Source organism: Balaenoptera musculus, chromosome 6 (genome assembly GCF_009873245.2).
Source record: "Balaenoptera musculus isolate JJ_BM4_2016_0621 chromosome 6, mBalMus1.pri.v3, whole genome shotgun sequence".
NCBI classification, from domain to species: domain Eukaryota; kingdom Metazoa; phylum Chordata; class Mammalia; order Artiodactyla; family Balaenopteridae; genus Balaenoptera; species Balaenoptera musculus.
In genome coordinates this window covers 16411103-16432728 of record NC_045790.1, presented here as the reverse complement: position 1 = coordinate 16432728, position 21626 = coordinate 16411103, and the positions used below count along the sequence as shown (strand labels likewise).

At 47.5% G+C, this 21626-nt stretch overlaps 1 protein-coding gene across 1 annotated transcript in view; it reads right to left on the bottom strand.

Annotated features, from left to right (window-relative positions):
- GFRA2 (GDNF family receptor alpha 2) overlaps positions 1–21626 on the bottom strand; it is a 98138-nt gene that overhangs the window by 46542 nt on the left and 29970 nt on the right. The window contains exon 4 of the mRNA XM_036855681.1: positions 10139–10493. Coding sequence (XP_036711576.1) covers positions 10139–10493 — 355 coding nt within the window. The remainder of the gene's footprint in view (positions 1–10138; positions 10494–21626) is intronic.

Sequence of the window (21626 nt, the reverse complement as noted above, 5' to 3'; positions counted from 1 at the left end):
CAAGAGAGCCCCCAAAAGGGCCCTGAGGAGGACAGCTGGCCCCAGAATACCAGGCTAACGCTACTTAAGAAGAAGCGGGGCAGGATTCCTCACCTCTGTGGGTACCGCCCTGGGAGGACAAAGACCACGTCCTGGCTGGCTACAGGAGAGGTCCCATCCCACATCCAGCACGGAGAGGAGGTCCAGCGCAGGGAGCCCGGGGGCACCTCTCGGGCACTGCTCAGCCTGTTCTAGGAATCTCCTCAATGAAGAAGGCTGAGAAAGCAAGGCTCCTCCTGGCAGCCCCAGAGCCTTCTTCTCTGAGAGGGCTGGCCAGCTAGGTTGCTCAGAAGAGCCCAGAGCTTAGAGAAAGGTCTCTTCCCACATTGTAAAGAGTCTTTTGGCCGTGGCTGGAGAAACTGAGTCTGCGGCATCCATATCGTGGTCCCTGAGAGCCCAGGGAGGACATGGGCGGAGGGGATGCTGAGGTCCTAATCCCACTGCAGTGGATGCACTAGCATCCAAGACCATCAGGCACGTGTGGCCCACACGATGGGCTGTCCCAAGGCTGCATGGCCTCAGGATCCAGACTGACCCTGGCCGAGGGTGTGCTCCCAGGACCTGCAGAGTGCCATGACGGAGCCCCTGGATTGCCCATGCTGGCAGGACCCCCAGCCCACACTTCCCAAAGCCAAGCTAGTGTTGAGTTTTCCTCAGCTATCTCTCCACTGAACGGACAGATGAGCAACTTCCCCACACTGGATGGGTTCCCTTTCCATGAGGATATTTCCCAGGAAGCTCTGACCAACCAACTTACAAACATTTCTTTAGCTCTGATCAGGTTTCTTTTTTTTTTTTTTTTTTTGGGCCGTGCTGCTTGTGGGATCTTAGTTCCCCAACCAGGGGTTGAACCCAGGCCCTCGGCAGTGAAAGCACAGAGTCCTAACCACTGGACCGTCAGGAAATTCCCTCTGGTCAGCTTTCTGTAATCACCACTTCATCAAAACTGCTTTTGAAGAGGTCACCAGTGCCTTCCACTTTCCCAAATCCAACAGTTACCTGGTGTCTTTACCTTTCCAGACCTCTCAACAGCATCAGGCACAGCTGTTCACGCCTTCTTTTTCAAAAATCTTCTTTGACTCCTGGGGCGCCATAACAACACCCCCAAACCCTTACCGGGCATTTACAGGGGAGCCAGGTACATTCTCAGGGCCTCCTCTCGTGCTGGCCTCTCCCTAGGAGAACCTACATATTCCCCTGGCCTTAAGCACCATAAATATGTTAATGGCCCCCAGAATTTATAACTCCAGTCAAGCTCCAGATAGGAATGTCTCAAAGGCATCTCAAAGTTAACATGCCTAGAATGGAACTCCTGATTTATCTCCCCCTCCAAGCCTTCACCATCTCAGAAAGTGGCACCACTGCCCACCAAGTGGCTCAAGCCAGAAGTCTGTGAGCTCTCCTTGAGTTCCTCTGTCTCCCTCGCTCCCACATCAAGGTACATCATTTCCATCTCCAAAATATCTCAAATTTACCCCCTTATCTCACTCCATACGGCCAACCCCCTGGCCTGGGCTGCCGTCATCTCTGATCTACTATACTAAAATAACCTCCTTCCTGGTCTCTCTGAGGTCATTCTTGCCTTCTCCCTTAATTCTCCACCCAGTAGCCAGAGTCATCTTTTTATATCACAACTTCGATAATGTCACTAGCTGGCTTCTAAGTGTACTCAGAAAAAATCCAAACTCCTTGCCCTGGGCTACACGTTCCCGTGTGACCTGGCTCTGCCTGCATGTCTCTCCCGAGTCCCCTCTGCTCCAGCCATGCCAGCCCCGTCAATGCCAATGCCAAGTTCCTCTCCTCCCCCCAACTCTTGCACATGCTACTGCCTCTGAGTGAGATGTTCTTTCTTCTACCTGGCTTACTTCTGGCTCCTCGTTCTTCAGGTCTCAGTTTAAATATCATCTCCTCAGATGCACTTTTCCTGACTGCTCTGTCCAAAGAGGTCCTCCCTCCTTCCCCCATTATACTCTTTCTACATCCTGCTCATTTCAAAGATGTTAACCATATACTTGTCTGTTTGCTTGATTATTGTCTATCTCCCCCATCAGACTATAAGATCCAAGGGGGCAAGGACCATTTCTATTGTGTTCTCCAGTAAGTATCTATATCCAGTGTCTAGCACAGTGCCTGGTACACAATAAATATCTGTTAAATAAATTAATCAACATTATACATATATATGGCGGTACATATACATATTATATACATATAAGAATATTAAAAACAGAGACCTAGTTGGGAAGATAAAGTATCAAAAGAAAGCCACATGATTAGTGCCACATAAAGGATACAGATGAGTTCTAGAAAGCATCCTTGGAAGAAGAGACTAAGAAAGGGCTCAGGGAGATGAGAACCAAACAGGCTTTGAATGAAGTGCAAGTCTAGGTGCTACAAACTGAATGTGTCCCCCTACCCCAAATTGATATGTTGAAACCCTATCCCCAATGCAATGGTATTTGGAGGTGGAGTCTTTGAGAAGTAATTAGGTCATGAGGGTAGAGCCCCCATGATGGGATTCGTGCCCTCATGAAAAGAGAAAGGAACACCCAATCCCTCTTGGCACGCATACAAGGAAGCCACATGAGGAAATTACCCCAAAGAGGGCCCTCGCTGAGAACCCAACCATGCTGGCACCCTGATCTTGGACTTCCAGCCTCCAGAATTGTGAGAATAACATGTTTGTTGGTTAAGCCCTCTGGTCTATGGTATTTTGTCAAAGCAGCTCCAGGGGACAAAGGCAGTAGCAAAGAGAAAGCCCACGTCACTGAATGGAAGCAGAAATAATCAAGGAGCCTGGTGAACGAAGTAACATCTGGGTAGCTGAGCGCATGCCCCGCCCTGTGTGAGCAAAAACACACCCAACCCTGACCAACTTGTCCTCTGATTCTCTCTGCATAAGCAGCATCCCCACGATGGGTCACTCCTCCTTCCAATCAGCCAGGGATGGAGTGGGTTCTCACACAGAGCTCCACCAATGGGAGCCTTAGCTAGGCAAGGGTGCACCTCATCTCTCTGGGGTGTGAGCTTTATGGAGCCCAGGTGCCCAGAGAGCAGCCTGGGTGGTAAAAGGTAAAGGCGCTCTCTACCCAGCCGTGCTGACCTCCCTGTAGCAGTCAGAGCAGAAAGCCGTATAAACCCTATCTTGCAAACTATCTAGGTTGCACCTTCTCTCTGTGTTTATTCTCCCAGAGCTTTTAGTAATGTTCAACATTCCAGCCTTGTGTCAATTTGCCACAGGAAATTCCAAGAGGAATAATCTAGGCACCCTTGGCACAGAGTTCAAGGGTAAACAGGGCCTCTACTGAGGCTAGTAGCAGAAGCCAACATGGGATCCCCAAGGGGAAGATGGGTCTCAGGGTCTCTGGCAGGGCCGAGGATCCCATGTCCCCTCCCCACAGAGTCTCCCCCCACTGCAACCTGGTTACGTCTCCTTCAGGAGGATGTGACTTCTTTACCCCATGGCACTCCTGGGCACATCTCTGCTCCGAAGACAGATAGGGCTGCTGGGTTCTGAGCTCTGTTCGAGGCCAGACAGGCCCCTGCACAAAGTTCATCTGTCTGTGCCTCATCTCCCCCAAGAAACAGCTGCTCTCTGGGCCACCAGAGTGACCCAGGGAAGGCCTGGTAGGGAGCAGAGCAGAACTGGGATTTCAAGAGATCTTGAATGGAAATGCTATCATCCAGCTCATTGTGTGGTTCCATTCCCATTGCAGAGGCAGACACCGGACTGTGAGTCCCCTGAGGGCAAGGGCCTCTGCCTACTTCATTAACTCTCTAATCTCAACACGAGGCCTGGCCCAGAGTGGATAATCAACAAACAGTGGTCAAATGAATAAAGGAATGGTCCTAAGACCCCCATTCCTCCTGCTACTGGAGAACCACTGGTCCCAGGAATGACTAGCTGGGTTCTAGCAGGGCACCCATTCTGCCCCTTCCATGCCAGTGGCAGACATCACTAATCAATCACAGCTCTCTTTGCTATTGAGCCAGGAAGCAGATTCACAATCCTTCAGACAGCCAATCCAAGTTGGCCATCTAGAGATGGCAGAGATTCTTGAGTTTGGGGAGGTCCAAGAATCTAATGAAAGCAGCAAGTTTCTCTTTAGAATATACACGCAAAACTTTACATCTGATTTAGAGATATTCAAGATCCTCTCCTTTAAAAGAAGTAAAGGCTTGGAAGCTCCAAGCCTGTACTCAAATAATCATTGGCTGCCATTTAGAGATAATCTGCTGAAAACATCAGCCAACAGATTCTAGAGTCCAAAAGAAGCTGAGGGACAGCCCCCAGGAGCCAAGAATCAAACCCAGACCTGTCCACCCACACTGTTTACAGACACCAGACACGCCCCAAGCTAGGCAAGGGTGGGGAGGGGGCTTGCTGAAGGGACGCCTCCCCGCTCCCTGCAGACAGTTGAGAGGGGAGACACCAACCCCTCTGCCTTCCCAGCAATCCTCTCCAACAAGGACAGTGTCCACGGCACAAAGGAGCCCAGGTAGCCAGGGTAGCCCCAGGCTGGAATCTATTTATGCACATCCTCGGCACCCAAAGGTTAACTTACAGCCCGAGATATGGCACAGAGCCAGCACCGAGTTATTTATATTCTCTTGGCCGACCAAGAGGAACAGGGCATTTTAGGGGGCCTCTCCAAATGAGGCCTGGAGGGACTCAGTTTACAATACAACACAATCATCCCCCACACACACACACACAATCTAGACCATCCTTGGAATGAGTGTAAGCTGAGAAAGTATAAACCAAAAGATTACGTTTAAAAAAGAAGTAGGTCATGGCCCACTGGGGGGCTGGGGTGAGAGAAATTAGCCAAATTCCATGGAATCATTCCAAGAGATTCTCCAGGCTTTCCAGACTCCGTATCAGAAGGCTTTTAAAGGAAAACTTCTCCTGGTCCTAAGTCCACAGCCCTAAAGGCCCGTGGGATGTGAACCAGACAAAGGCGGAAGGCAGGGCATGGGCTCCTGGAGTGCAACTTCAAGAAGAGTCGGACCCACGGCTTGAGCAGGAAGCTGCCACTCTCAGAGGTTCCCTGCCTTGGTCACTGACCCCAAACTGATCCTGGTCCAAAGAGCAGGAGGAGGGTTCGGAAATTCTCCCAATACCCCCGAGCCCCAAAAGAAAATACCCTTGTTTGACCAAAGCTTCTTCAAACCCCTCTGCTTTGTGCTTAGTAACATTCATAAGACAGCACAGCAGAGTCTGTTAAATATCACACGGGGCTGTACAAGGCCAGCCGCTAGGTGCACTGCACAGCACGTCAATGGGCTTGCTTTAATGTAGTGCCGTGTGGCGGGGGTCTGGCAGAGCTGACCCCCAAGGAGTCCTGGGCCAAGATTCATTCGGGGAGAAGCCTAGGCATAGCCGGGCCAACTCCCCAAGCTGAAGGGCAAGGGGGGCCAGGCAGGCCCAGTGATGTGCAAACAGCACTATAGCCCGGGAGCGTGCAGCGTGTTCTAGGAGACGCCTGCAGACACGGGCCTCATTCCCAAAGAGTCAGCCCAGAGAGGCTCTCCCGTGACCCCCATCAAGGCCAGCTCCATCCACTAAAGTATCCAGGACAGGAAGACTTGGGGGGGTCCCCCATTCCTGCTCCAAACACCATGGCACTGGGCCGTCCCATTTTCACAGTCAAGATTTCCACCTGTGGTGGCCACCCTGGTAGGCAGAAACCTGGAGGAAACCAAGGCCAGGAGGGAAGGGAGAGCGCCCCTTCCTGGGCATAGTGGAGAACTACCTGTTCTCCAGAGGCCCCCTCCCCAGCCACCCATCACCTCCCGGGCTCCTCCATGGACCACAGAGACAGGGTCCAGGCGTCAGTAAGTCAAGCCCGCAGGAGCATGGAAGGAAGTCGGCTCCTCTCCTTCAAATCTGCCCTTCCACGTCATCTATCCTGACGAGGGATCTCTGGTCATTTCCTCTTGTAGCAAGGGCTCACCTCTCTAGGAATATGACCTCAAGTGGAGGCGCAGGGGGAGAAGGCAGATGGGAAAGCTGCTTGTGATAGACTCAGATCCAAAGACCAGGAAGGGTCCTTGGAAAATGGGGAGCATCCTTGATTGATCAGTGAAGAAGCAGCCCAGGCATGCAGAATGAAATGGTCCATCCAGGATCACGCGGAAGACCAGGGGCAGGGTGAACACAGAAGGCAGGTCTCGCAGCTGCGGGGTTACCATGGCAACCACCTCCACCCACCTCCCACTCTGCATCACAGGCAGAGCTTCCCAAGGACACTTGGCCACACTGTAACAACCCCCCAGGTCCTGCCAGACTCACCCTACACTCGGGTTCTGCCCTCACCCCTCGTCTTCCCACTTGCAGGACCATACTTTAAATCTGCATGGGGATGGGAGCTGGGTGGGATGGGAGTTGGGGGAGATGCATTAGAGGAACGCCCTGGTTCTAGACCAGGAGCTCAGCCGGCCACATCCAGGAGCACCTGGAACTTCCTACGCGAGACCCAACTCAATAATCCAGACACAGCACTGTCCGTGAGTCCCATGGTTGCTGTTATTTTTTTTTTTTAAGATTTTTTTTGATGTGGACCAGTTTTAAAGACTATATTGAATGTTACAATATTGCTTCTGTTTTATGTTTTGGTTTTTTTGGCCACGAGGCACGTGAGATCTTAGCTCCCCAACCAGGGATCGAACCCGCACCCCCTGCATTAGAAGGTGAAGTCTTAACCACTGGACCGCCAGGGAAGTCCCACTGTCGTTTAAATTTACATCGGGATGCATGGTGCTCACAAGCTTGGCTCGGTGCCCTCTCAGAAAACTGTCAGCCCTTGGGTCCTGGGATGCCTCATTCTTGACCCTCCCAATATTTAGTTTTGTTTAAACACCCTCTCTGGTTCTACCATGTGAAGCTTCTGCCCCAACTCTCCTGTTCCTAACTCCCCCCATCTCCAAACAAACAAAAACCCCTCTGGCTCTTTGAACAGACACAGATGTTCTACAGGCCACCAAAACCACCCTGCTCCACTGCTCTCCAATCTCCTTAGGAGCTGCACATGTTGTCCTCCCTTAAAACACCACTAATAAAGGGTGTTCACAAGGCTGCTCTGGCTCAGGACCCCTGTAGAGATGTCCACCTGAGGTTTGATGCTGGGCAGTGGTGCACCTGGCCTTGGTCCTGACACCCTGGCTTGTGGTCACTGAGCCTGGACTCAGGCTGGCACTCCAGCCCCTCCACTCCCTCGTCCATCCTGTCACCCCACATACACCGTTTGTTGTGCAGCCTGACCAGGTCAGTTTAGCATTTAGGACAAGGAGAAATGCATTTCCATCCAAGAATGAATAGGCTCCTTCCGTCACATTTGGGGAGTGACATGGCCCATCCAGTCTTGGCTTTCTCTCAGCTCTCAGGAAACTGAGCCCCAGCCCAGGAACCCCACCAGACTCCTGACTTCCTTTTGTGGGCCTTCAGTTTCTAGGTTTTTTTTGCCTTTTTTTTTTGGCTGCTTTGGGTCTTCATTGCTGCATTCGGGCTTTCTCTAGTTGCGGCGAGTGGGGGCCCCTCCTCGTTGCGGTGCACGGGCTTCTCATTGCGGTGGCTTATCTTTGTCGCGGAGCACGGGCTCTAGGCGAGCAGGCTTCAATAGTTGCAGCTCGCGGGCTCAGTAGTTGCGGCACGTAGGCTCAGTAGTTATGGCTTGCGGGCTCTAGAGCGCAGGCTCAGTAGTTGTGGCGCACGGGCTTAGCTGCTCCGCGGCATGCGGGATCTTCCCGGACCAGGGCTCGAACCCGTGTCCCCTGCATTGGCAGGCAGATTCTTAACCACTGCGCCACCAGGGAAGTCCCTCGGTTTCTACTTTTAACCATCCTCTTGTAGTGCGCATATATTTTATTTGAAATCGCCCCCATTGTTTTTGTAAGCGATAAGGTATGTTTCTTTAAGTAAGCAAAAGAGAAAAGCCCACTTTCTTCAGGCTTTCCCAGCCCTGCGGGGATCAGCCCTTCTCCGAACTCCAGCTCAGTTTCCAAACCAAGGTAGCGCCTCCCCTTCAGCCACACAGGCCCTGAGCTCCCTTCCCTCTGCAGCCCCATCCTCCAGTCCCCGCCGCAACCCCCAACCCCATTTCTCCACTCCAATCTCTTTACTGAGCTCCAGGCCCACAGGTCCAAATGCCCCAGACATTGCAACGGGGGTGGCAATGGTCCCCCCCGCACCGCCATCTCAGATGCTGCGCACCCCCATTGCTGAATGATCCATCGCCCCAGAATTATTCACCCAGTAAACATGGTGGCCACCATTCATGTATCCATTCAAGTAATGTTCATGGAGCGCTCGCCATGCGCCAGGCTCTATGTGCAGGACCAGGTGTGGAGTAAACAAAACAGAAATGCCTCTCCCTCCAGGGAACTTTCAACCAGTCCCCAGTCCTGTCAAGTCTACTTACCAATCATCTCTGAACTGATACACTTCTCCCCATGCCCACAGCCACTATCTTAGTCCAGGCCAGTGGGCTACACTGGGAGGAAAGCACTGGAGATCGGATCCAGCTCTCAAATGCATGAGCTGTGTGACCTTGGGCAAGTTACTCTCTACGACTCTGATCATTTGACAGATAAAGACGATAACGGTACCTACCTCGTCACCTTGTTGCAAGGATTAATGAGATAAACCATATAATAGACCAGCATCTGGGGTAGAGTAAGCAGTCTCTGCTTATCTGTGTGATCGCAATCCCTGTCTCCCTAGAAGCCTCACCGCTGGCCCTCCCACCCCGTGGCCCACACTCCATGTGCACCCACCACCTGCAGGTGCCCATAACCACAGGCTCTCTCCTACCCTCCAGCCTTTGCATATCCTTTCCCCACATACAAATAACACAACAAATAATTCTGTGCAAAAGATGTTTCTCCCTCATCCATACATCCATCTAACAGCTGCCCTCCAACAACAATGTGGCCCCATTACATGTTCCTTTTATTTGCATGCCAGACTCATTCCCTGGCTTTCTCCTTCTCATGTTCCAAGGTTCAGCTCAAGGCCCCGTCCTCTGGACCCCCAGGCTGAGGCAGATGCCCTTCTTCTGTGCACCCTCCTCTGGGAGCCCACAGCCCTCAGCCCACTGCACTGGGATCCCTGCTCCCCTTGTCTGTCTCCCTTCTGGACTGGGTGCTCCTTGGAGAGCGTCGTGCTCACCTCTGCATGCCTAAGCCTTAGAACCACGCACTGCATGCAAGAGAGGTTCAATAAATGGTTAATAATAAACGGGAAAAACAGAAGAATCACAGAGGCAAATTTCAACTCACTGTAGCAAAACAAACCTTCCAAATAATTAGACACTTATTAAACAATTACTTTATGCCAAACTCTGTGCTAAGCTTTAACACACATGTCATCTAATCCTTACAATAATGCTGTGCCTTGGGTATTTTTATTCCCATTTCATGGGTGAAGGGATGGACACTCAGGACATTTAAAAAATCTGCTCCAAATCACACAGCTAGTAAGTGGAAAAGTCAGGATTCAAACCCAGGACCGTCGGAGTCCCCATGCTCCACCCAACACTAGACGAGCTCAGCTGTCAGTGTGGAAGGAGCTGCCTCTGGGATGTGCAAGAGCCCTTCCATGATGGCCACAGGACCTCACTGGGATAATGGGTGGGCTTCCTTTAGAAGTGGACCTAAAGTCACTGAAGGTCCCTTCTTACTCCAGGCTCTAGGGTCTATGATGTTAAATTAGGAGCTCCTAGGGTGGTTCATCTTGATTTCCCCCATGGTGCTTAGCTTGAAGCTGGGCACACAGCAGGCAAATGATAAACCTGTGCTGAATAAATGAATGGACAGATGAATGAATGGATGAATAGATGGATGGATGGATGGATGGATGGATGGATGGATGGATGGATGGATGGATGGATGGATGGATGGATGGATGGATGGATGGATGGATGGATGGATGGATGAAGGAAGGAAGGGAAGGACGAATGAATGAATGAATGACAATTCGTTTTGCACATGTCCGAGTCACCCTCTCTTCCGGGCTCAAGATCGTAACCCAGCGAACTCGGGAATGCCAAGCAGGCAGAGCACCCCAGCCGACTCCCCTCGGAGCTGCGGCGGCCCCTACCTGCAGAGGTGGTCCGTCCGGCACAGGCTGCGGAGGTCCAGGCAGTTGGGCTTCTCCTTGTCCTCGTAAGAGCAGCTGGGCAGGATGGTCTGGCGGCGGCGCTCGGCACACGCCTGGTCCTGGCAGGAGCAGAAGAGCATGCGGTAGGTGTACTCGCTGGGCACGCGGTCAAAGAACTGGCGCAGGGCCTTGTGGCACTTGCGGCGGTTGCAGCGCTCAGTGGGCGAGATCTCGCGGTTGCAGATGGAGATGTAGGAGGAGCGCAGCTTCTTGCAGTTGTCGTTCAGGTTGCAGGCTTTGGCGGCATCCAGGCAGTGGTTGCTCTTGGCGCTGACTGCCGGGTCTGCCCCTGTCCCTGCAGGGAAGGAAGGGGGCAGTCAGCCCATGCTGGGGACGCCCCCCAGGGTCACAGTGCTCTCTGACTCGGCTTGCTCATCTGTGAGATGCAGATCGCTTAGCAGCCCTCCCGCCTAAGGCTGTGATGAAGATCAAGTGAGTTAATATGCGGGTCCACTGAGCAAGCTGTACGTACGGTGCGCTTTTAGGATGACAACTATTAAACCAAAGTCTTATTTAAAACTTATTTCAAAAACAGTATGAAGATTCCTTTAAAAAGCTAAAAATAGAGCTACCAAATGATCCAGCTATCCCACTCCTGGGCATATAACCAGAGAAGACGAAAACTCTAATTTGAAAAGATACATGCACCCCAATGTTCATAGCAGTGCTATTTACAATAGCCAAGACATGGAAACAACCTAAGTGTCCATCAACAGATGAATGCATAAAGAAGATGTGGTGTATATATACAATGGAATACTACTCAGCCATAAAAAAGAATGAAATAATGCCATTCGCAGCAACATGGATGGACCTAGAGATTATCATACTAAGTGATGAAAGTCAGAGGAAGACAAATATTATATGATATCACTTATATGTGGAATCTAAAAAATAATACAAATGAATCTGTACACAAAACAGAAACAGACTCACAGACATAGAAGACAAACAAGACCAGAGGGGAAAGGGGAGGGGGAGGGATAAATTAGGGGTACGGGATTAACAGATACAAACTACTATACATAAAATAGATAAGCAACGAGGATTTACTATATAGCACAGGGAACTATATTCAGTATATTGTAATAACCTATAATGGAAAATAATCTGAAAATATATATATATGTATATAACTGAATTACTTTGCTGTACACCTGAAACTAACACAATATTGTGAATCAACTATACTTTGATTTAAAAAAATATATATATCGCAAGACGAAAAAGCAAGCAACTAGGTGTTCGTGGCCCTGTTCACAAAAGTGGGATATGGGGAAACAAAGGGACTGGCTCAAGAGCACACAACTGGGTGGCCACTGATGCAAGGTGGGTCCCCGGGTCCCTGGGCACCCAAGGCCACACATGTGAGCAGGGCTTCCAGTCAGGGAGCACTGCTGGCCCTTAGGAAGTTCCCACTATGGGATCTTCAGCAGCCAGGGTACCAATAGCACCACGGCCACCATCCTCGCCCCCACCACTGTGACCACTGAAACTGTCCCCACACATTTCAAAAGGCCCCATGGGGTGGGACTGCTATTGCAGCCAGTTAGTGCCGAGACCACTGAAAGCAAGCGCTGGGCTGGGAGCTCGGCAGCGTGAGGAGGAGGCTGAAGGCCAGCCTCAGGCTCCAGCAGGGCTGAGCCCTTAATCAAGCAAAGCGCAGATGAGCTGGAGGCTGGGACCTTGGCACGAGAGCCGTGGCTTTGAGCTTCATGCCACTGCCTGTGGAGCAAAACACCTTGGTGATCCCAGGAATTGTCAGGTTCCTTCTGTGGTGTCTGCCCCACCCCCCAAGTCTCAGCTGTTCTGAGGGGAACACATGGCACAGGGACCCCCCCAGCCACCAGCCTACTCCCACCTGCAGAGCACCTCTTGTCCATCCTGATGACAGACAGAGTGGGGAGGCAGGAATTCAGTCCGCACAGGCCCCTCACCCGCCACCCCATGACATTCTGGTGAGAGCTGGATGGGAGATCTTCTAGCACACTGGCAGCAAACCAGAGCAGGAGCCCAGATCTGGCCAGCACCGTGGTATACCAGGGAGAGCCACCGACTTAGGTTCTAGGATGGGTGAGCCATGGTCTTTCATTCATTCCTCATCCACCCAACAAATGCTTTTCAGTATTTCTTGAGCACTACCCTATCCACACAAGGCCCTGCCCCACAGAGGGTGGGAAAGACTAGGGCGTGGCCACATCTACCCTCCCACGGCACTTCCAGCACAGGTCCCTGTGTTCCAATCACCTGGTCATTAGTGATCTATCAAGTCTCACCTCTGCACAGCCCTCTCCCTGCCAGGTGCTGGGCTGGACCCGTACGTGCAAGAGGAGCCCCTTCTCGAAGACCTCACAAATCTAGCTAGGAAACGAAGAGGCACAACAGCAGAATGATTAAGACTGGGGGTCCTAAAACTGAGGCATCTGCATCGATTACTCATCCTGCTGCTTATCAGCTGCGCGGCCTTGGGCGAGTGGCTGGACCTTCCTTTGCCTCAGTCTCCCTGTCTGGAAAATAGTACCGACTTCATAGCGCTGCTGTGAGCATGAATGAGCTCATTTTTCTCTCTCTCTCCCTCGTGATAATTTTGCCCTGTCTACTAGATCATCCCCATCTGCTATTACGTTGCCCATCTTTAAGAGAACAAAAGAACTTCTTGTGACCACACGCCCACTGCTAAGCTACCACCCTATCTTTCTGCTCCTCTTTAAAGCAAAACCCCTCAAACGAGTCATCTATACCAGTAGTCACTTTCTCCCCTCCCGTTCTCTCCTGGACCCAAGGCAGCCTGGCATTTGCCTCCTTCCTTGGCGGTGATCAGAGACTCTGGGGGTTCCTCCTCCCCTGCCCATCAGCACACTGGACACAACTGGTGGCTCCCCCAGCCCCCCTTTTCTCACAGCCTTCCTGCTGCCTCCCTGTGCTCTCCTTCCAGCCCTCCTTCGCTGGTTCCATCTTCTCCACCAGGGCTCAGCCCCCTTTCCTCTATGTGCACCCACTCCCCAGGTCCCTCCACTCATGCACGGCCTTCCACACCATCAATACACTGTCAACTCCCAAATTTATACCCACAGCCAGGGCAGGGACCTCCGCTCTGAACCCCAGACTCATATGTCCAGCTGCCTGCCCACCAACTCTACCTGAAAGGTTGTCACCCGCGTCTCAAACCACACCCCACGTTCCCCCAAGGTTGCCCCCCACACCGGGTCTTCCTCATCCCTCTGAAAACAACTCCAGCCTTCCAGTAGCTCAGGCCAAAAAATCTTGGCCCTCCCTTGACTGCTCTCTTATCCACAGCAGAAAGACCTGGGAGAATACACCCAGAATCCAGCCACTCTTACCACCACCACTGCCCCCACCTCGGTCCAAGCCATTGTCACTGTGTACTGGTAAAGGCCTCCTTCCCAGTCTCCCTGCTCTGTCCTTTTGCCTCCCACCCCACAGCAATCTTCTCTCATCACAGCTGGAGCGAATCTTCTAGAACCTAAGTCAGAGATAACACTCCTGGGCCCCAAAGCTTCCAATGGCTTCCCCATCTCATTCAGAGGCCTTGGCAGGGTCCACAAGGCTCTATATGTGTGTTGTCCAATATGGCAGCCATTACTTCATGTGGCCATTGAACTTGAAATGGAGCTAGCCCGAAATGAGATGTGCACACCAGATCTTGAAATCTTAATAAGAAAAAATAATAATGTAAAGCATTTCATTTCAAACAATGTTTTACCTGGTTACATGTTGAAGCGATAATATTTTGGATATATTGTGTTAAACAAAAGTATTCTTAATTTCACTTGCTTCTTTTTAACTTTTTTAATGCACCTATCAGAAATTTTAGAATTGTTGGGGGGGATAAATTGAGAGACTGGTTTTGACTTATACACACTACTATATATAAAATAGATAACTTGGGCTTCCCTGGTGGCGCAGTGGTTGAGAATCTGCCTGCCAACGCGGGGGACACGGGTTCGAGCCCTGGTCTGGGAAGATCCCACATGCCGCAGAGCAAATAGGCCCGTGAGCCACAATTGCTGAGCCTGCGCGTCTGGAGCCTGTGCTCCACAGCGAGAGAGGCCGCGATAGTGAGAGGCCCGCGCACCGCGATGAAGAGTGGCCCCCACTTGCCGCAATTAGAGAAAGCCCTCGCGCAGAAACGAAGACCCAACACAGCCATAAATAAATAAATAAAATTTTAAAAAAAATTAAAATAGATAACTAGTAACGACCTACTGTGTAGCACAGGGAACTCTGCTCAATAGTCTGTAATGACCGATATGGGACAAGAATCTAAAAAAGAGTAGGAGATTGGTTCAAGATGGAGGAGTAGAAGGACGTGCGCTCATTCCCTCTTGCGAGAGCACCAGAATCACAATTAACTGCTGAACAATCATCGACAGGAAGACACTGGAACTCACCAGAAAAGATAGCCCACATCCAAAGACAAAGGAGAAGCCACAATGAGATGGTAGGAGGGGTGCAATCACAACAAAATCAAATCCCGTAACTGCTGGGTGGGTGACTCACAAACTGGAGACCACTTATACCACAGAAGTCCACCCACTGGAGTGAAGGTTCTGAGCCCCACGTCAGGCTTCCCAACCTGGGGGTCCGGCAATGGGAGGAGGAATTCCTAGAAAAGCAGACTTTGCAGGCTAGCGGGTTTTGATTGCAGGACTCCAACAGGACTGGGGGAAACAGAGACTCCACTCTTGGAGGGCACACACAAAGTAGTGTGCGCACTGGGACCCAGGGGAAGGAGCAGTGACTGCATAGGAGACTGAACCAGACCTACCTGCTAGTGTTGGAGGGTCTCTTGCAGAGGCAGGGGGTGGCTGTGGCTCAACGTGAGGACAAGGACACTGGCAGCAGAAAGCCTCGGAAGTACTCCTTGGCAGGAGCTCTCCCAGAGTCTGCCATTAGCCCCACCAAAGAGCCGGGTAGGCTCCAGTGTTGGGTTGCCTCAGGCCAAACAATGAACAGGGAGGGAACTCAGCCCCACCCATCAGCAGACAAGCAGATTAAAGTTTTACTGAGCTCTGCTCACAAGAGCAACACCTAGCTCTACCCACCACCAGTCCCTCCCATTAGGAAACTTGCACAAGCCTCTTAGATAGCTTCATCCACCAGAGGGCAGACAGCAGAAGCAAGAAGAACTACAATCCTGCAGCCTGTGGAACAAAAATCACATTCACAGAAAGATAGACAAGATGAAAAGGCAGAGGGCTATGTATCAGATGAAGGAACAAGATAAAACCCCAGAAAAATGACTAAATGAAGTGGAGATAGGCAACCTTCCAGAAAAAGAATTCAGAATAATGGTAGTGAAGATGATCCAGGACCTCGGAAAAAGAATGGAGGCAAAGATCAAGAAGACGCAAGAAATGTTTAACAAAGATCTAGAAGAATTAAAGAACAAACGAACAAAGATGAACAATACAATAAATGAAATGAAAAATACACTAGAAGGAATCAATAACAGAATAACTGAGGCAGAAGAATGGATAAGTGACCTGGAAGACAGAATGGTGGAATTCTCTGCCGTGGAACAGAATTAAAAAAAAAGAATGAAAAGAAATGAAGACAGACTAAGAGACCTCTGGGACAACATTAAACACAACAACATTCGCATTATAGGGGTCCCAGAAGGAGAAGAGAGAGAGAAAGGACCTGAGAAAATATTTGAAGAGATTTTAGCCGAAAACTTCCCTAACATGGGAAAGGAAATAGCCACCCAAGTCCAGGAAGCACAGAGAGTCCCATACAGGATAAACCCAAGGAGAAACACGCCGAGACACATGGTAATCAAATTGACAAAACTTAAAGACAAAGAAAACTTATTGAAAGCAACAGGAAAAAACGACAAATAACATACAAGGGAACTCCCATAAGGTTCACAGCTGATTTCTCAGTAGACACTCTACAAGCCAGAAGGGAGTGGCATGATATATTTAAAGTGATGAAAGGGAAGAACCTACAACCAAGATTACTCTACCCAGCAAGGATCTCATTCAGATTCGAGGTAGAAATCAAAAGCTTTACTGACGACCAAAAGCTAAGAGAATTCAGCACCACCAAACCAGCTCTTCAACAAATGCTAAAGGAACGTCTCTAAGTGGGAAACACAAGAGAAGAAAAGGACTTACAAAAACAAACCCATAACAATTCAGAAAATGGTAATAGGAACATATGTATCGATAATTACCTTAAACGTGAATGGATTAAATGCTCCAACCAAAAGACACAGGCTTGCTGAATGGATACAAAAACAAGACCTATATATATGCTGTCTACAAGAGACCCACTTCAGACCTAGGGACACATACAGACTGAAAGTGAGGGGATGGAAAAAGATATTCCATGCAAATGGAAATCAACAGAAAGCTGGAGTAGCAATACTTATATCAGATAAAATAGAGAATAAAGAATGATAAATGTTTAAAATAAAGAATGTTACAAGAGACAAGGAAGGACACTACATAATGATCAAGGGATCAATCCAAGAAGAAGATATAACAATTATAAGTATATATGCACCCAACATAGAAGTACCTCAATACATAAGGCAGCAGCTAACATCTACAAAAGAGGAAATCGACAGTAACACAATAATAGTGGGGGACTTTAACACCTCACTTACACCAATGGACAGATCATCCAAACAGAAAACTAATAAGGAAACACAAGCTTTAAATGACACAATAGACCAGATAGATTTAATTGATATTTATAAGACATTCCATCCAAAAACAGCAGATTACACTTTCTTCTCAAGTGCACACAGAACATTCTCCAGGATAGATCACATCTTGGGTCACAAATCAAGCCTCAGTAAATTTAAGAAAGCTGAAATCATATCAAGGCATCTTTTCTGACCACAATGATATGAGATTAGAAATCAATTACAGGGAAAAAAAACGTAAAAAACACAAACACATGGAGGCTAAACAATATGTTACTAAATAACCAAGAGATCACTGAAGAAATCAAAGAGGAAATCAAAAAATACCTTGAGACAAATGACAATGAAAACACGATGATCCAAAACCTATGGGATGCAGCAAAAGCAGTTCTAAGAGGGAAGTTTATAGCAATACAAGCCTACCTTAAGAAACAAGAAAAATCTCAAATAAACAATCTAACCTTATACCTAAAGGAACTAGAGAAAGAAAAACAAACAAAACCCAAAGTTGGTACAAGGAAAGAAATCATAAAGATCAGAGCAGAAATAAATGAAATAGAAACAAAGAAGACAATAGCAAAGATCAATAAAACTAAAAGCTGGTTCTTTGAGAAGATAAACAAATTTGATAAACCATTAGCCAGACTCTTCAAGAAAAAGAGGGAGAGGACTCAAATCAATAAAATTAGAAATGAAAAAGGAGAAGTTACAGCAGACACCACAGAAATACAAAGTATCCTAAGAGACTACTACAAGCATCTCTATGCCAATAAAATGGACAACCTGGAAGAAATGGACAAATTCTTAGAAAGGTATAACCTTCCAAGACTGAAACCAGGAAGAAATAGAAAATATGAACAGACCAATCACAAGTATTGAAATTGAAACTGTGATTAAAAATCTTCCAACAAACAAAAGTCCAGGACCAGATGGCTTCACAGGTGAATTCTATCAAACATTTAGAAAAGAGCTAACACCCATCCTTCTCAAACTCTTCCAAAAAATTGCAGAGGAAGGAACACTCCCAAACTCATTCTATGAGGCCACCATCACCCTGATACCAAAACCAGACAAAGACACTACAAAAAAAGAAAATTACAGGCCAATATCACTGATGAATATAGATGCAAAAATCTTCAACAAAATACTACAAACAGAATCCAACAACACATTAAAAGGATCATACACCATGATCAAGTGGGATTTCTCCCAGGGATGCAAGGATTCTTCAATATATGCAAATCAATCAATGTGATACACCATATTAACAAACTGAAGAATAAAAACCATATGATCATCTCAATAGATGCAGAAAAAGCTTTTGACAAAATTCAACACCCATTTATGATAAAAACTCTCCAGAAAGTGGGCGTAGAGGGAACCTACCTCAACATAATAAAGGCCATATATGACAAACCCACAGCAAACATCATTCTCAACGGTGAAAAACTGAAAGCATTTCCTCTAAGATCAGGAACAAGACAAGGATGTCCACTCTCACCACTATTATTCAACATAGTTTTGGAAGTCCTAGCCACAGCAATCAGAGAAGAAAAAGAAATAAGAGGAATACAAATTGGAAACGAAGAACTAAAACTGTCACTGTTTGCAGATGACATGATACTATACACAGAGAATCCTAAAGATGCCACCAGAAAACTACTAGAGCTAATCAATGAATTTGGTAAAGTAGCAGGATACAAAATTAATGCACAAAAATCTCTTGCATTCCTATACACTAATGATGAAAAATCTGAAAGAGAAATTAAGGAAACACTCCCATTTACCATTGCAACAAAAATACCTAGGAATAAACCTACCTAGGGAGACAAAAGACCTGTATGCAGAAAACTATAAGACACTGTTGAAAGAAATTAAAGATGATACAAACAGATGGAGAGAGATACCATGTTCTTAGATTGGAAGAATCAATATTGTGAAAATGACTATAGTACCCAAAGCAATCTACAGATTCAATGCAATCCCTCTCAAATTACTAATGACATTCTTTACAGAACTAGAACAAAAAAATCTTAAAATTTGTATGGAGACACAAAAGACCCCGAATAGCCAAAGCAGTCTTGAGGGAAAAAAACGGAGCTGGAGGAATCAGACTCCCTGACTTCAGACTATACTACAAAGCTACAGTAAACAAGACAATATGGTACTGGCACAAAAAACAGAAATATAGATCAATGGAACAGGATAGAAAGGCCAGAGATAAACCCACGCACCTATGGTCAACTAATCTATGACAAAGGAGGCAAGGATATACAATGGAGAAAAGACAGTCTCTTCAATAAGTGGTGCTGGGAAAACTGGACAGCTACATGTAAAAGAATGAAATTAGAACATGCCCTAACACAATACACAAAAATAAACTCAAAATGGATTAGAGACCTAAATGTGAGACCGGACACTATAAAACTCTTAGAGGAAAACATAGGAAGAACACTCTTTGACATAAATCACAGCAGGATCTTTTTGATCCACCTCCTAGAGTAATGGAAATAAAAACAAAAATAAACAAATGGGACCTAATGAAACTTAAAAGCTTTTGCAAAGCAAAGGAAACTACAAACAAGACAAAAAGACAACCCTCAGAATGGGAGAAAATATTTGTACATGAATCAACAGACAGAGGATTAATCTCCAAAATATATAAACAGCTCATGTAGCTCAATATTAAAAAAACAAACAACCCAATCCAAAAATGGGCAGAAGACCTAAATAGACATTTCTCCAAAGAAGACATACAGATGGCCAAGAAGCACATGAAAAGCTGCTCAACATCACTAATGATTAGAGAAATGCAAATCAAAACTACAACAAGGTATCACCTCACACCAGTTAGAATGGGCATCATCAGAAAATCTACAAACAACAAATGCTGGAGAGGGTGTGGAGAAAAGGGAACCCTCTTGCACTGTTGGTGGGAATGTAAATTGATACAGCCACTATGGAGAACAGTATGGAGGTTCCTTAAAAAGCTAAAAATAGAACTACCATATGACCCAGCAATCCCACTACTGGGCATATACCCTAGAAAACCATAATTATAAAAGACACATGCACCCCAATGTTCATTGCAGCACTATTTACAATAGCCAGGTCATGGAAGCAACCTAAATGCCTATCGACAGATGAATGGATAAAGACAATGTGTATATATATACAATGGAATATTACTCAGCCATAAAAAGGAACAAAATTGGGTCATTTGTACAGACGTGGATGAATCTAGAGACTGTTATACAGAGTGAAGTAATTCAGAAAGAGAAAAACAAATATCGTATATTAACGCATATATGTGGAACCTAGAAAAATGGTACAGATGAACCGGTTTGCAGGGCAGAAATAGAGACACAGATGTAGAGAAAAAACCTATGGACACCAAGGGGGAAAAGTGGCGGGGCGGGGGGTGGGGGGGTGATGAATTGGGAGATTGGGATTGACATACAGACACTAATATGTATAAAATGGATAACTAACAAGAACCTGCTGTATAAAAAAATAAATAAGATTCTAAAAGTCAAAAAAAAATAAATAAACTAAAAAAGAGTAGATATATGTATATGTATTACTGATTCACTTTGCAGTACACCTGAAACTAACGCAACACTGTAAATCAACTCTACTCCAATAAAAATTTTAAAAAAGGAAAGAAATTTTAGAATTGCATATGTGACTCATAACATACTTCCATTAGCCAGCACTGCCGTATACGACCTCACTTCCTACTCATTCCCCCTGTTCACTTACTCCCTTCCAGCCACACTGGCCTCCTTACTCTTCCTGGAGAATGCCAATCATGACCCGACCTCAGGGCCTTTGCATGTGCTGTTTTCTGCCTAGGAAGCTCTCCCCCACCCCCATGACCACACAGCTCCTTTCCTCACTTCTTTCAGGTCTCTGCTCAATGTTACTTTATCTGTGAGTCCTTCCTGACCACCCTATACATAATAACGAGTCACTCCCTTCACCCCCTACTCTGATCTCTTTTCCCCAGATTACTCATCACCATCTGCCATCGTATATACTTATTTAGTCATTTGTATTTTTCTACCAAATATAAGCTCCATGAAAGCAGGGGTTTTGTCAGTTGTACTCACTGCTGATTCCATAGGTGCCAGTGTCTGATACATAGTGAATGCTGTATCTGTATTTGATGAGTGAAAAAATAAATGTATTTAGTACAGTATCTAATAAGTGTTCAAAAAATGTGGCTAATATTATTAAGGAAGCCAAAAATGACACAGGGCCAGCAACAGCAGTCTGTACAAGACCACGTGCAGTCAAGCATCAATGGGGGGTCCAGCCCGGAAGTGTTCAGAAGTGAAAGTAGGGGGGCGATCATCAAAGACTGAACCATCACCCCAATATCCTACCCAGACAACAACAGCCCTATGAAGGCAGAAAGAAAAAAGTTTCCTCCCTTCTTGTAAAAATAAAAGGGGAATTAGGGCAGAAAGGGAATCAAGGTTCGTTTTCCTACCCATTCAATTAACAAATCTTTGAGGGTCCACCATGTGCCAGGCACTTCCCCAGACACATGGCTGGGGTCAAGGTTGAGGTGTTGCTGATGTGCTGGGGAGGTCAGGGCACTGCCTGCAGGAGCCAAGAGGAAAGCATCCTGCCCAGACCAGGGGGTCCCAGAAGCAGCAACAGCACTCCTGCAACCTACATGATGAGGGAGAGGAAGCAAAAAGAGTGGAAAGGGGGCCCCAGGCAGAGAGAAAAACAGCAAGGTCA